The 16,661-nt window shown below is 40.2% G+C and overlaps 1 protein-coding gene across 5 annotated transcripts in view; it reads left to right on the top strand.

Annotated features, from left to right (window-relative positions):
• Positions 1–16,661, top strand: part of LOC106611560 (glutamate receptor 2) — an 81,006-nt gene that overhangs the window by 45,570 nt on the left and 18,775 nt on the right. For all 5 annotated transcript variants that reach the window (XR_006771036.1, XM_014211905.2, XM_014211907.2 and 2 more), the window contains exons 4-8: positions 9,705–9,901; positions 10,732–10,785; positions 11,045–11,203; positions 11,493–11,660; positions 11,967–12,071. Coding sequence is in view for 4 of the 5 variants with exons in the window: in XM_014211905.2 (XP_014067380.1) it covers positions 9,705–9,901; positions 10,732–10,785; positions 11,045–11,203; positions 11,493–11,660; positions 11,967–12,071 (683 nt within the window). In the remaining variant the exon portion in view is untranslated. The remainder of the gene's footprint in view (positions 1–9,704; positions 9,902–10,731; positions 10,786–11,044; positions 11,204–11,492; positions 11,661–11,966; positions 12,072–16,661) is intronic.

Here is a 16,661-nt window from a genome sequence, read left to right as displayed (position 1 = left end):
AGATTAATGTTTTACAACGTTTGACATGTTTGAACGAACCTACAGGCGGGAGAATCTCATTTTATCCGGAACTTCAGCCCTGCGCTTGGAGAGAGCCATAGGACGCGCTACCAACAGCAGGCTAATGGAATGTGAAGTATGGACTTTTTGACCGAAAATCCATCTGTTGTGGACCTGGGATGCTTTCTGATGAAGACAACTAAAGGTAGGCGATTATTGACAATATTATACAAGATGAGATGTGACATGCGATTGTTTCCAAGATGGCGCCGAGCTCTGTATATTAGCTCATTTTCTGAGTATCGCATCTCCTTTTATCGCAAAGTGTGATTACCCAGTAAAGTTAATTTAAAATCTGGTATGACAGGTGTTGTCAAGAGATATTCATCTATAAATGTTAGATTGACAATATAAATTTAAAAAATCGTTATCGGATAGTAATTTAGGGAATTGTAGCATTGTTTACCGGGACGCATTTGAGGGGAAATTATTTAGTCAACGTCAGACGCCGATGTAAAATGCTGTTTTTATATATAAATATGACCTTTATTGAACAAAAGAATGCATGCATTGTATAACATGATGTCCTAGGGGTGCCATCTGATGAAGTTTGTAAAAGGTTAGTGCTGCATTTAGCTGTTTTTTGATTATATGTGATGCAAGTGGTTGGTCGGAAAATGGCTATGAAGCTGCTTTTTACGATGGACTCATCTAACATAATCTAATGATTTGCTTTTCCTGTAAAACCTTTTTGAAATTGGACGACGTGGGTCGATTCAGGAGAGGTGTATCTATAAAAAAAAATATATATACATTTTTTTTTTTTATTATGATTTTTTTTTAATGCTAATTGGCGATATGATTTTTCGCTGGATTTTGATCCCGCTGACGGGATGAGACGCTGGAGAGGTTAAGTTTGTGAGGGAGATATGAGTCTCCAGCTTCAGTAATTTTTGCAATTCATTCCAGTCAATGGCAGCAGAGAACTGGAAGGAAAGGCGGCCAAACGAGGAATAGGCTTTGGGGGTGACCAGTGAAATATACCTGCTGGAGTGCGTGCTATGGGTGGGTGCTGCTATGGTGACCAGTGAGCTGAGATAAGGTGGGGCTTTACCTAGCAAAGACTTAGATGACCTGAAGCCAGTGGGTTTGGCGATGAATATGAAGCGAGAGTCAGCCAACGAGAGCATACAATGCCCCCATGCAATGGCATACAATGCCCCCATGCACAAAGCGAGGTCCATACAGAAATGGTTTGTCGAGATCGGTGTGGGAGAACTTGACTGGCCTGCTCAGAGCCCTGACCTCAAGCCAATCGAACACCTTAGGGATGAATTGGAACACCAACTGCAAGCCAGGCCTAATCGCCCTACATCAGTACCTGACCTCACTAATAGTGTTCGGGCTGAATGGAAGCAAGGTCCCACAACAATGTTCCAACATCTAGATGTTCGACGAGCACATACACTACATTGTCAAAAGTATCTTTAACCTGTTGGGTCTAGGGGGCAGCATTTGCACGTCTGGATAAAAAAAATGTACCCGATTTAATCTGGTTACTAATCCTACCCAGTAACTAGAATATGCATATACTTATTATATATGGATAGAAAACACTCTAAAGTTTCCAAAACTGTTTGAATGGTGTCTGTGAGTATAACAGAACTCATTTGGCAGGCAAAACCCTGAGACATTTTCTGACAGGAAGTGGATACCTGATGTGTTGTATTGACTTTAAACCTATCCCATTGAAAAACACAGGGGTTTAGGAATATTTTGGCACTTCCTATTGCTTCCACTAGATGTCACCAGCCTTTACAAAGTGTTTTGAGTCTTCTGGAGGGAGATCTGACCGAACAAGAGCCATGGAACGATGATGGCCCATTAGACACCTTGCGCGCGAGTTCATGTTGGGTACCCTCGTTCCAATACGTTATAAAAGAGTATGCATTCGTCCACCTTGAATATTATTCATGTTCTGGTTAAAAAAGGCCCTAATGATTTATGCTATACAACGTTTGACATGTTTGAACGAACGGAAATATTTTTTTCCCCTCGTTCATGACGAGAAGTCCGGCTGGCTTACATCATGTGCTAACGAGACGGAGATTTTTGGACATAAATGATGAGCTTTTTTGAACAAAACTACATTCGTTATGGACTTGTGATACCTGGAAGTGACATCTGATGAAGAGAATCAAAGGTAATGGATTATTTACATAGTATTTTCGATTTTAGATCTCCCCAACATGACGTCTAGTCTGTATCGCAACGCGTATTTTTCTGGGCGCAGTGCTCAGATTATTGCAAAGTGTGATTTCCCAGTAAGGTTATTTTTAAATCTGGCAAGTTGATTGCGTTCAAGAGATGTAAATCTATAATTCTTTAAATGACAATATAATATTTTACCAATGTTTTCTAATTTTAATTATTTAATTTGTTACGCTGACTTGACTGCCGGTTATTGGAGGGAAACGATTTCCTCAACATCAATGCCATAGTAAAACGCTGTTTTTGGATATAAATATGAACTTGATAGAACTAAAAATGCATGCATTGTCTAACATAATGTCCTAGGAGTGTCATCTGATGGAGATTGTAAAAGGTTAGTGCATCATTTTAGCTGGTTTTATGGTTTTGGTGACCCTGTCTTTGACTTGACAAAACATTACACACAACTCTTGTAAATGTACTGTCCTAACATACTCTAAATTTATGCTTTCGCCGTAAAACCTTTTTGAAATCGTAAAACGTGGTTAGATTAAGGAGATGTTTATCTTTCAAATGGTGTAACATAGTTGTATTTTTGAAAAATTAGAATTTTGACATTTATTTGGATTCAAATTTGCCGCTCTTGAAATGCACCTGCTGTTGATGGAGTGCACCACGGGTGGCACGCTAGCGTCCCACCTAGCCCCAAGAGGTTAACTCTAGAAAAGGACATGTAAGTAAGCATTTCGCTGTTAGTCTTCACGTGTTGTCTACAAAGCATGTAACAAATAACATTTGATTTAAATCCCTTCAGATCAACTGAAGTGCATACTACTGCTCCGGAAGGAGAGGCTAAATAAGGGTCAATTTGGAACTCATACCACCCTAGATCTGTAGCTGGAAAACAGATTTATAGATTTGACTTGATGTATATACAAACTTGTGAATGTAAGACTAACCCTTGATTGTGATTTACACAGATTGTACCACCAAGATGTAATCCACCTAAATTTCAATTTGGATAAAGCTACAACTGGCATTCTTTGGAAGTTGGGGTGTTAATCCTCTCACTGAAGTGTTTTGTGATGACATGGCTTTGTCAATGTAGATTTTGTTTCCCATCTCCCTATGGTTGCCTGGGGCATTAACCTCTAGAGGACCCCTTCCCGCTCTGATCCCGCTAACGGGATTTATTGACAAGATACCATGGCGGGAAATTCAAAACTGCAAGAATCTAATAATTTCAATTTCTCAAACAATCAACTATTTTTCACCATTTGAAAGATTAACATCTCCTAAATCCAACCACATTGTCCGATTTCAGAGGCTTTACAGCGAAAGCATAAAGTTAGGTTATGTTAGGAGAGTACATTGAAAATAGCTGTGTGTAATGTTTTGTCAATTCAAAGACAGGCGTCACCAAAAGCAGAAAACCAGCTAAAATTATGCACTAACCTTTGACAATCTTCATCAGATGACACTCCTAGGACATTATGTTATACAATACATGCATTTTTTGTTCCATCAAGTTCATATTTATATCCAAAAACAGCATTTTACAGTGGCGGTGAAATTCAGAATGTTTTTTCTCCCTCAAATGCTTCCGGTGAACCAGCGTTACAATTTACAAAATTACTATTCGAAAACATTGGTACATTATAATATTGTCATTCAAATAATTATAGATTAACATCTCGTAAATGCTACCGCATTGCGAGATTTCAAAATAACTTTACTGGGAAATCACACTTTGCAATAAACGGGGTGCTATGCTAAGAACTATAGGCTAGGATATACAGGTTAGCACCATCTTGGAACCATCTAATATCAATAATACTATTGTAAATAATCCCTTACCTTTGATTATCTTCATCAGAAGGCACTTCCAGGATTCCCAGGTCCACAACAAATGTGGTTTCTTTCGACAAAGTTCATAATTTATGTCCAAATAACTCCAAGTTGTTCCATGTTGTTAGCGCGTTCAGTAGGCTCCTCAAAATGTAGGGCGGGAGGGGAAAGTCACGACGAAAAGTGAAAAAAAAAATCTATTTACGTTAGTTCAAACATGTTGTTGAGCATCAATATTTAGGGCCATTTTTAACGTGAAACATCAGTAATATTTCAACCCGACCTCTCCTGTGTCTTGAAAAACGTTTTGAAAAATGTCTCGCCTCACATGAATGCGCATGTGCGCGCAATAATGAAGTGACGACATCCCAGGGACGTCAAATTCCCTTCCTTGTCATCCGGTCTCTGTTCATCATAGACGCTTCAAACAACTTTATAAAGATCGTTGACATCTAGTGGAAGCCGTAGGAAGTGCAAAATTAATCCTTTGTCACTGTGTGATCTATTAGCAATGACTCAAATAGTACAGCCACAAAATTCAAATTTCCTGCTTGTATTTTTCTCAGGTTTTTGCCTGCCATATGAGTTTTGTTATACTTACAGACACCATTCAAACAGTTTTAGAAATTTCAGAGTGTTTTCTATCCAAATCTGTTAATAATATGCATATCCTAGCTTCTGAGTTGGTGTAGGAGGCAGTTAAAAATGGGCACATATTTGTTTCAAAATTCTCAATACTGCCCCCTAGCCCCCCCACTCTTTATCATGGGGTTAAATTAAGGTTAGTTGTCTTGTTTTGTGAAACACTTTTCATCATTGTTCAAATTTACATTTACGTCATATGGATGGGATATGATAGGCCCCGAGCTCAACAACAAAATGGCGTTTAAAAAAAAAAACTGTACAGAGTATGTCACCAAACCACATTGATGAGAAACAATAAGGTCAGCACCTCCGATATAGAATTACTTTAACATTCAAAATGAACCCGCAGTGCACTTTATCTCTATCTGCAATTGTTTGAATTGGAGCTTTAGTTGAGAGAGAGAGAGAGAGGTACTGCAAGTATAGGTGCACACCTTGAATACAGCATTTTATATTATGACTGAACTCACAGTGTGGTTCCATCTATTTACAATGGATTGAATATTGAATTAGTCTAGACTCTAGAGAGAGGTTCTGGATGAGTCTATGTTTTGTGGTTGAGAGAGCTTCTCTGACAGACTCTGACTGTCCTTCATCCTCAACCCCCTTCTCTCCGAGGGAGCTAGCTGTCTCCACAGCCCGCCTGTCAGCCACCAGCTACCCAACATGATGGAGGGAGGCTCCATGGGACATCTGCTCAGCTAGACGTGCCCAAACTGTTTGGGAAATTAAACATGAAGGAGAAACTCCATTGGTCTATTGTTTTTCTTAGTTGGTGATGGCATACAAGGCTGTGCATTTTGGAATGATAGGAACATTTTCACAGAAATGTTGATTACCAGTATGGTATTTCAACTTCACTTACAATATGTTACATAGAGATATACTATTGGATGATCTGTGTCCATTACAAAGATCAATACAGGCCTGGGTTTGAGGAGAAAGAAGGAAATGGATACCCTAATGTGTAAAAACAGTGAAAGTGTGAAGACAGTCGAGCTGCAAACATGTAAAACAAAGGGGAAAATACCATCATTATCGACCCAATACTTGACTTACAGTACCAGTCAAAAGTTTGGACACACCCACTCATTCAAGGGTTTTTCTTAATTTTTTAAAAACTATTTTCTACATTGTAGAATAATAGTGAAGACATCAAAACTATGAAATAACACATATGGAATCATAGTAGTAACCCAAAAGGTGTTAAACAAGTCAAAATATATTTTAGATTCTTCAAAGTAGCCACCCTTTGCCTTGATGACAGCTTTACACACTCTTGGCATTCTCTCAACCAGCTTCACCTGGAATGCTTTTCCAACAGTCTTGAAGGAGTTCCCACATATGCTGAGCACTTGTTGGCTGCTTTTCCTTCACTCTGCGGTCCAACTCATCCCAAACCATCTCAATTGGGTTGAGGTCGGTTGATTGTGGACGCCACTAAGCACAAACCAGATGGGATGGCGTATCGAATGCCAAGAGTGTGGTACTGTATAAGTATGTGGTCAGTATAAGATTATATCATCCTGTCTATAACGATTTTTATGCTACATGAGTTCTGTCATGTTGTTTACACTTTATGCATTGAGCATTCAAAGATTAACCTCTGATATTTGTTATTGAAAATGTAATATTTGTTTGACTCCCAAGATTGCTTATGACTTTTTACATTATGTTGGCTTTGAATTTCTCTCTCTTGATTGAAGTGTTCTGTTCCAACCAAAGGGAATTCCAAGAGGGTTCTGTAGCATTCATTATCAATTGAGTGTGTCAAAAAGTTGAATGTTTCTAAATGAGCTAGGGAATGTGTGTTTAATATATATTTGACGGATTAATTTGTTCTAAAGGTGGTATCCTATGACGGTGCCACGTTGAAAGTCACTGGGCTCTTCAGTAAGACCATTCTACTGCCAATGTTTGTCTATGGAGATTGCATGGTGGTCTGCTTGATTTTATACACCTGTCAGCAATGGGTGTGGCTGAAATAGCCAAATCCACAAATTTTAAGGAGTGTCTACATCATTTTGTGTGTATATATAGTGTATGTGTTCGATGGTAGAACGGTATCAATTTATGGTAAAGCTATGGTATGGTGTGGTTATTCCTAACTATCCCAGGAAGATGCAAGTCTTTTCTAAATCTATATTGCATGAAAATGCTTCTCGCATGCAATGTTGAGTACCCTTCTTCGAGTCAGAACATGCAATAAACATGCATCACGAAGGATGAACCAAATCCTTTCTACTCTGTGAAGATGTTTTCTGAATACTGTATATTTCCATTTTACCCAACGCATCAGCCTAACAATTTACCATATTGAGCATTAAACGGTATTCTCTCATCGCATCGCCCGCAGCGCATGTTGAGCGGAGCTTAAATCAGAAAAAATTCAAATGATCTTATTTTAATGGGCATCGGAGAAACAGTCAACCTTAACTGAGTCATAATGACCCTACAGTGATCATGACTTACAGTGTGTTCTGAGGAAAAACGGTTTTCTATCTTCACAAAGCCCCCCATCTCACCTTCATAAACACCAAAGAAGACTCAAGGCTGTAATCGCTTCCAAAGGTGCTTCAACAAAGTAATGAGTAAAGGGTCTGAATATTTATGTAAAATGTGATATTTCAGTTTGTTTTCAATACATTTGCAAAACTTTCTAAAAACCTGTGTTTGCTTTCTTATTTTGGGGTATTGTGTGTAGATTGGTAAGAAAAGAAAAAATGATTTAATCCCTTTTAGAATCAGGCTGTAATGTAACTTATATATACAGTGCCTTCGGAAATTATTCAGACCCCTTGACTTTTTTCCACATTTTATTAGGTTACAGCCTTTTTCTAAAGATGTGTTTTTTAAAATGTCTCTCATTAATGGCCTGCAGCATACCACTCTGCATTCCACTGCTGGCTTGCTTCTGCAGCTAAGCAGGGTTGGTTCTGGTCAGTCCCTGGATGGGAGACCAGATGCTTCCTGGAAGGGGTATTGGAGGACCAGTAAAAAGCACCCTTTCTTCTGGTCTAAAAAAAAAATATCCCAATGCCCCAGGGCAGTGATTGGGGACATTGTCCTGTGTAGGATGCTGTATTTTGGATGGGACGTTTAAACGGGTTTCCTGACTCTTTGTGGTCACTAAAGATCCCATGGCACTTATTGTAAGAGTAGGCGTGTTAACCCTGGTGTCTTGGCTAAATTCCCAATCTGACCCTCATACCGTCACGGTCACCTAATCATCCCCAGCTTACAATTCATCCCCCCTCCTATTCCCCAGGTCTTTGCTTTAAATGAGAATGTGTTCTCAGTCAACTTACCTGGTAAAATAAGGGTAAAAAATACAAAAATAAATCTACACACAAAACCCCATAATGTCAAAGCAAAAACAGGATTTTATACATTTTTGTCAATGTTTAATAAAAAAAAAAACTGAAATATCACATTTACATAAGTATTCAGACCCTTTACTGAGTACTTTGTTGAAGCACCTTTGGCAGCAATTACAGCCTTGAGTCTTCTTAGGTATGACACTACAAGCTTGGCACACCTGTATTTGGGGAATTTCTCCCATTCTTCTCTGCAGATTCTCTCAAGCTCTGTCAGGTTGGATGGGGAGCTTTGCTGCACAGCTATTTTCAGGTCTCTCCAGAGGTGTTAGATCGGGTTCAATTCCGGGCTCTGGCTGGGCCACTCAAGGACACTCAGAAACATGTCCCGAAGCCACTCCTGCATTGTCTTGGCTGTGTGCTTAGGGTCATTGTCCTGTTGTGAGGTGAACCTTCACCCCAGTCTGAGGTCTTGAGCGCTCTGGAGCAGATTTTCATTAAGGATCTCTCTGTACTTTACTCCATTCATCTTTCCCTCGATCCTGACTAGTCTCCCAGTCACTGCCGCTGAAAAACTTCCCCACAGCATGATGCTGCCACCACCATGCTTCACCGTAGGGATGGTGCCAGGTTTCTTCCAGAAGTGATGCTTGGTATTCAGGTCAAAGAGTTCAATCTTGGTTTCATCAGACCAGAGAATCTTGTTTCTCATGGTCTGTGAGTCTTTATGTGCCTTTTGGCAAACTCCAAGCGGGCTGTCATGTGCCTTTTACTGAGGAGTGGCTTCCGTCTGGCCACTCTACCATAAAGGCCTGATTGGTGGAGTGCTGCGGATATGGTTGTCCTTCTGGAAGGTTCTTCCATCTCCACAGAGGAACTCTAGAGCTTTGTCAGACTGACCATCGGGTTCTTGTTCACCTCCCTGACCAAGGCCCTTCTCCCCCGATTGCTCAGTTTGGTTGGGTGGCCAGCTCTGGGAAGAGTCTTGGTGGTTCCAAACTTCTTCCATTTAAGAATTACAGAGGCTACTGTGTTTACATTTACATTACATTTACGTCATTTAGCAGACGCTTTTATCCAGAGCGACTTACAAATTGTGTGCCTTTCCTAATCATGTCCATTCAATTGAATTGACCACAGGTGGTCTCCAATCAAGTTGTAGAAACATCTCAAGGATGATCAATGGAAACAGGATGCACCTGAGCTCAATTTCGAGTCTCATAGCAAAGGTTCTGAATACTTATGTAAATAAGGTATTTCTGTTATTTAATTGTAATAAATGTGTAAAAACCTGTTTTTTTTTTTTTCATTATTGGGTATTGTCTGTGTGTATATTTGCTGATTGTTTTTTTTAATTTAATACATTTTAGAGTAAGGCTGCAACGTACAAAAATGTGGAAAATGTCAAAGGGTCTAAATACTTTCCGAATGCACTGTATCTATTTGCATGAATTTAAAACCCTACAAGGATCTGTATTCTCAGATGTACTATGGCAAATCCTAAGTGTGTCCTATCCTGGGTCAGCTTCATTAGAACACACCATAGAAAAATGTTTTTGTGACAGAAAACAAAAACAATCATTTCTTATTGGAGATGTTCAGATTGTGTCTCCTCGTTTCACTCAGTTCAGAGTTGTTTTGTCAGTTTTGTGCCCAATGAATATGACCCTCTTGTCTGTCCAGGTCTGACCACACTGCAGGTGGTGCTGGACACGGCTGCAGAAAGGAAGTGGCAGGTAACCGCCATCAACGTGGGCAACCTGAAGGACGAGAGGAAAGACGAGGCCTACCGCTCTCTCTTCCAGGACCTGGAGAACAAGAAGGAGAGACGGGTCATCCTGGACTGTGAACAGGACAAAGTCAAAGACATTATGGAACAGGTAAACATAAAAGCTCAGTCCTCTGGTAGTTTGTGCTGGACCTGATGTTAGAGCAGTGTTATATTGAACAGCTATTCTGCTATGACTGAGCTCATGATGACGGCAATGATGAGTGTGTGTAATGCGCAGTTGAGATCTTGTTGGTGTGTGTTTGCCTGTGTGGGTGAGTGTCATCCTTGCCTGCAAACATTTCACACCTACCCCCCCCAAGTGGACTGCCTTGTAACAATCCCCCTAATTGTTAAATTAGACTGCAACAAAAGTGGAATTAAAGGCCACAGAGATTTACGTAAACGGGTTATTTATAAATCATCCCTGGCCCGTGGGACAGTACATCGATTCGTTTTTAAGGCAAGCAGATGTGTGTTTCACAAAACGCTGAAATCAATGCGTATTCCCCTCGCTGCTGCATGCTAAAGGTTTTATGAGAGAAACATAATCAAACCCGGTCCCAGTTTTCTGCCAAAGGAAGTCACGTACAATGCATTTTTATTCAAATTATTATTTAAATCTCTTTATGTAACTGGCTTTCTAAGTGGAGGTGTCACTCATGTGGTGGGATTAGCTGCAGGTGTGTCATTTGAGGTAGTTAGTGAAATGGCTTTTGAGGTAATTACTGAAATGGGCTTCCTCTTTTGGTTCGTTACTGACAAGTGATACCACTGGCAGGTGGCAGGTGTTCGTGACTGTAAATAAAGCCTATAAGAATAACACTCATGACTACTGTAGCATACGGAATATGATTACTTGGAGACTGTCTTGTTTGGTTTCCATGTCACTATGGTTTCATATATGATCTGTTCTGTTTACCTATCTGATCTTGTCCCCAGGTTATCACCATTGGCAGACATGTGAAAGGCTACCACTACATCATTGCAAATTTGGTGAGTTTTCACAACTCAGCCGTGGAATTGGAATCTCAGGGAGAACATAGTGACTAAAATAATGTATTAAGCTAAATGCATAGCGATGAGACATTGAGAAGCCAGAGTGATTGTCTTCCAATTGAATCCCTTATGTATTGCCCAATAAGTTAGCTTTGGGTTATAATTCCATTCCCGTTTTGTCTTTCAGCTGACATTTGTAAGACAGCAAACATTTCCATTTCATGCCTGTGCTTGGATTCCCTTGTTTTAATTTCAGGGTTTTGTGGATGGGGACCTCTCCAAAATCCAATATGGAGGAGCCAACGTCTCAGGTTTCCAGATTGTGGATTTCGATGACCCGTTGGTTTCCAAATTTGACCAGAGGTGGGAGGCTCTGGAGGAGAAGGAGTACCCTGGTGCCGACAGTAAGATTAGGGTGAGTAGACATCCACATGGGTGTTTAGTTGGTTGAGAGGCACTCAGCTAGCACTTCTCCATCCCCGGGAGCTGGTACGTGGCCGCGGCTTCAAAATGTTTTGCCCCATTCTCCGTCACACATACTGTGCGCGTGCAGTCCCAGGCACAGAGCCACTTGCACACACACAGACAAGCACACTAACGTCCTCACAACCCCTCTCAAACACACTAACTCTTCCTTCCCCTCCCTTGTGTCCCCATTTCACCCCCACACACTTACACACCCTTCCCCTTATGTTCTATTGCAGTACACGTCTGCGTTGACCTACGACGCGGTGCAGGTGATGACGGAGGCCTTCCGCTACCTGCACAAGCAGCGCATTGACATCGCGAGAAAGGGCAACAACGGCGACTGTCTGGCTAACCCCGCCGTGCCGTGGGCGCAGGGAGTGGAGATTGAACGAGCGCTCAAACAGGTGACAGCATGGGGTTGCCGTGGTAACGGCTGGCTGGCTCTACCACATACACACATACAGAGACTGAAGTATAAGGACAGACAAACATACACACACACACACACACACACACACATTCTCCCCTGAGCTAGCATTGACAATAGTCTTCCCACACACTCTCAGGATTTCTACCCTGAGCATTGGCTTGAAAGCTTAGACGAGGCAATGTGAATCCAGATCTCTGTGGAAAAAGTAAATTGGTCTATGACTGAGGTATTTAATGGTGGCGTCTTGCCATTCTGCCACTGTGGTTTTGTGTACTTCTAGGTTCGTGTGGATGGTCTCACAGGGAATATTCAGTTCGATCAACATGGCAAACGAGTAAACTACTCTGTTAATATCATGGAGCTGAAGAATAATGGTCCTGTGAAGGTATGCAAGTGTTTCTGAATATGAATATGGCTAGAACATGTCTCAATAGATCAAGGTTGCATAATATATCAGACAGTCTTAAATGTGTTGGTCTGCGATGGAACAAGACAACAGCACATCAGCACTGAATCCCCCCAAAAAACAAAAAGAAATGAGAGTTCTTAACATGTGGCTGTGTAGATGCTTCAGTCAGTTCCTTTTCAGTCGTTCATTCGTTATGACATACTATGGGAAGTCAACGACCAATCCTATTCACCTGAAGAGAACTGAAATCATGCCCAACGGGCCAATGGATGCCGAGCCCACCCTCGGAAGCCCCGCCTTACTGGCTACAATACCAGGGCTGTCATCCATTTTCAAAATTCTTCGCTCTTCTGCTCGCCTGAAGGAAGAACATTTCACGCAATTTACTAACTTTTCAATGACACGAAGTCTCCGAGATTCAGATCTGACTTAGGTGTCTGTTAGTGGGTCCCCCTATATGTTGCGAGTTTTGGGTAATGATCGGTTTTTGTGTTTGCTAAAAACAAACTACTTTCTGCTCTGCTTGTCTAGCTAATGTCTAATCCAGTGACGCGATTTTTGAATCGTTTGAAATACTATTACTTCAATTTCTCAAACATATAACTATTTTACACCATTTTAAAGACAAGACTCTCGTTTATCTAACCACACTGTCCGATTTCAAAAAGGCTTTACAACGAAAGCAAAACATTAGATGATGTCAGGAGAGTGCCCAGCCAGAAATAATCAGACACCCATTTTTCAAGCTAGCATATGTCACCAAAACCCAAACCACAGCTAAATGCAGCACTAACCTTTTATGATCTTCATCAGATGACACACCTAGGACATTATGTTATACAATACATGCATGTCTGTTCAATCAAGTTCATATTCATATCAAAAAACAGCTTTTTACATTAGCATGTGACGTTCAGAAAAAGCATACCCCCCGCAAACTTCCGGGGAATTTACTAACAGTTTGCTAAATTACTCACGATAAACGTTCACAAAAAGCATAACAATTATTTTAAGAATTATAGATACATTACTCCTCTATGCACTCGATATGTCCGATTTTAAAATAGCTTTTCGGATGAAGCACATTTTGCAATATTGTAAGTACATAGCCCAGCCATCACGGCTAGCTATTTAGACACCCGGCAAGATTAGCCTTCACCATAATAACATTTCCTATAAGAAAAATGTTCTTACTTTTCCTGTTCTTCGTCATAATGCACGCCCAGGACTTCTACTTCAATAACAAATGTAGGTTTGGTCCCAAATAATCCATAGTTATATCCAAATAGCGTCGTTTTGTTCGTGCGTTCTAGACACTATACGAATGGTAATCCACGGTTGCACGCATGGCGCATGGCGTGACAAAAAATGTCTAAATATTCCATTACCGTACTTCGAAGCATGTCAACCGCTGTTTAAAACCAATTTTTATGCCATTTATCTCGTAGAAAAGCGATAACATTCCGACCGGGAATCTGCAATAAACTAAACAGCCGAATTAAAATACTCCACGGGGGCTAATCGCGCACGCGCCTCATTCCATTGTCACCTAATGGGACACTTGGATAAGGTGATAATCTGTTTCAGCCTGAGGCTGCCTCGTCAACCTTCATGATTTTCCCGGGTCCTGAGAGCCTATTGGAGCCCTGGGAATTGTCACGTTACAGCTAAGATCGTTACTCTTCAATAAACAGATGCAAGACGCACGACTCCTTGTCAAACAGGCCACTTCCTGCATGAAACCTTGTCAGGTTTTTGCCTGCCATAGGAGTTCTGTTATACTCACAGACACCATTCAAACAGTTTTAGAAACTTTAGAGTGTTTTCTATCCAAACCTGAACAATAATATGCATATTCTAGCTTCTGAGTTGGTGTAGGAGGCAGTTAAAAATGGGCACATATTTTTTCCAAAATTCTCAATACTGCCCGCTAGCCCAAACAGGTTAAACTTTTCAAATGTGTATTTTCCATATATAGACTCATCTTCTGTGTTTTAATAAAATCAACTACATTCAGTGAGCACGTCTGATGCTTTAAGTACACTGTTTGATTAAATAATTAAGACACAAATGACTAAAGGGAGTCCGACTGCAATTGATTTGATTGTGCCTGGTCAGGCTCAGACCTGCTGCACTGTGTTAAAAAAATGACAGCGAGTGACTGTCTGAAGAGCATCAATTGTCTCTCTCACTTCCCTGCTGTTTATCTCGCTGTCCTTGTTGCTGAAGCTGCAACATAATTACATCCAATTCTGACTGAAAAGTTCTGTTACCGATATCCCTAATTTGTGTAGGAAAAACCATTCCCTATTCCCTCAATCCTAGCTCTCTTTACGTGACACATGTATGCATTGCATGCACGTGACCAATAGGGCCTGAACATAGAATATCATAATCACATCATTAAATTGGTTTTAACAAACTCAGAACACTGTAACACATCTGACAACAAAATGTATACAGAGGACGTGACATATAAGCTTGAAACGGGGGAATTTTTACTGTTTGCTCAGGAGGTCAAGTTGTGGAAAATACTGGAGATCAAGAAAAATAAAGTAATGAGTAAGCACTGTGTGCATATTATGTTTGCCAAACAGGTGCTGTTAGATTACAATCTAATTTCTCTAACGGTTTGGAACAATGTAAACAACACTCAATCAATTAAGTGTACTAGAGAGTCTGTAATTATTATTTCAAACATTTTGTAAAGCCTTTATTACAGCAAAGACCAAAACCAGTCGCATTCATTCGTGAATGCAATTTCCAAAATTGAACTGTTTATTTATTGTTTACGCTAATTATTCAAGGGTCGCGTTGTTATTTTATTTAAAAACTAAAATGCTTGATTGCATTTCAAATCAGGAATGACTCGTATGCTGTGTGATGACATGAATGAATGAATAATTGATTGATACAGTACTGTAGCTTATATTTATAAGTATTGAAATATAGGCTTAAGTAAGTTATGTATTAAGACTAAGCAGGATGTGCTCCAAGCCTACAGCTCGATGGTGGTTATACAAGGCTGCTATACTAAGCCTACAATAATAATGATATTACTTATTGTTATAATAATGATGATCATAACAATAATGGTAATAATAAATATAAGGAGATCAAGAAAAATGAGGGCTATTATTATTATAAAGCAAATGTTTCTGGCAATTTGGAACAGTGTAAACCACACTAAATAAAAGATAAATAATACCAGAGAGGCTCTTCTGTGTAAAGCCTTTATTACACCATAGCAAAGACTAACATTTTTTAAATGGTTTACCTGACATGTGGTTTGTGCTCACAGAGGCTTGGTGTTCACGGAATCAGTAGGCTATTAAACAAACACTCAAAGGCAACAGAAGCAGGATCTGTTTTATTTCTGTAGATGTGTATGGATGATTTATAAATCCAGGCACATTTAACAGTTAGACTATTGATTATAGGCCTAATTAAGTTGGGGATTCCGCTCTCCTCACTTTTCTTAGACAATCTGGGCAATGACTGTTTTCTCATCTCCTAACTCCGCTGCTGCCTCCACCACATTGTTTTCAACACCAATAGGCTGGTTAACATGACCTTTATGCACATAGCAACATGGTCTAGGAAAAGGTGCCAATCAACAGTGCACTGATGTGTTTCAGAACCACAGACAGTGACTGCTATCCTGTCACATGTGCTCCCTCTCCGTCCTCTAGGTCACCAGTCTTCTTGTCATGGCGCACACCTGTCACCATCGTAACGCCTAATTGCACATTATGACATTTATTTATTAAATGTATTCACTCCCTGAACTTGCTTCCTGACTCTCAGCGCACATCATTACAATCCAATGCGGGAGAAAGTGCATCTGTTATAGAATAATATTATTTTTATTTGTGTTGCACCATTGTTCCTACCTAATATAACCACATACAATTTCAGTAGCACGTCTTCGTGTGATGGAATGTGCCATCCCCAGGGCCTCCACAATGGATTAGTCCACTCAGACAGGTATCAATCATGATGTCTTGTACACCATGATTTTATTTATCTATATACCCAGTACCAGTCAAGTTTAGACACACCTACTCATTCAAGTGTTTTTCTTAATTTTTTTACTATTTTCTACATTGTAGAATAATAGTGAAGACATCAAAACACATATGGAATCATGTAGTAACCAAAAAAGTGTTAACCTGTTATGGATAGGGGGCAGTATTTTCACAGCCGGATAAAAAACGTACCCGATTTAATCTGATTATTACTCCTGCCCAGAAACTAGAATATGCATATAATTATTAGCTTTGGATAGAAAACACTCCAAAGTTTCTAAAACTGGTTGAATGGTGTCTGTGAGTATAACAGAACTCATTTGGCAGGCCAAAACCTGAGAAGATTCTATACAGGAAGTACCCTGTCTGACCATTTCTTGGCCTTCTTTGCCATCTCTATCCATTACACGGGATCTCTGCTGTTACGTGACACTTCCTACGGCTCACATGGGCTCTCAGAAGGCGGCAAAAAGCTGAATCGTGGCTTTGCAGGCTCTGGCTGAAACAAAGTAGCGCGTTTGGGTAGTGGCTGGTTACA

This window comes from Salmo salar, chromosome ssa09 (genome assembly GCF_905237065.1).
Source record: "Salmo salar chromosome ssa09, Ssal_v3.1, whole genome shotgun sequence".
NCBI lineage: Eukaryota > Metazoa > Chordata > Actinopteri > Salmoniformes > Salmonidae > Salmo > Salmo salar.
The sequence above is the reverse complement of the archived record's forward strand: the minus strand, read 5'-3'. Positions and strand labels throughout refer to the sequence as shown.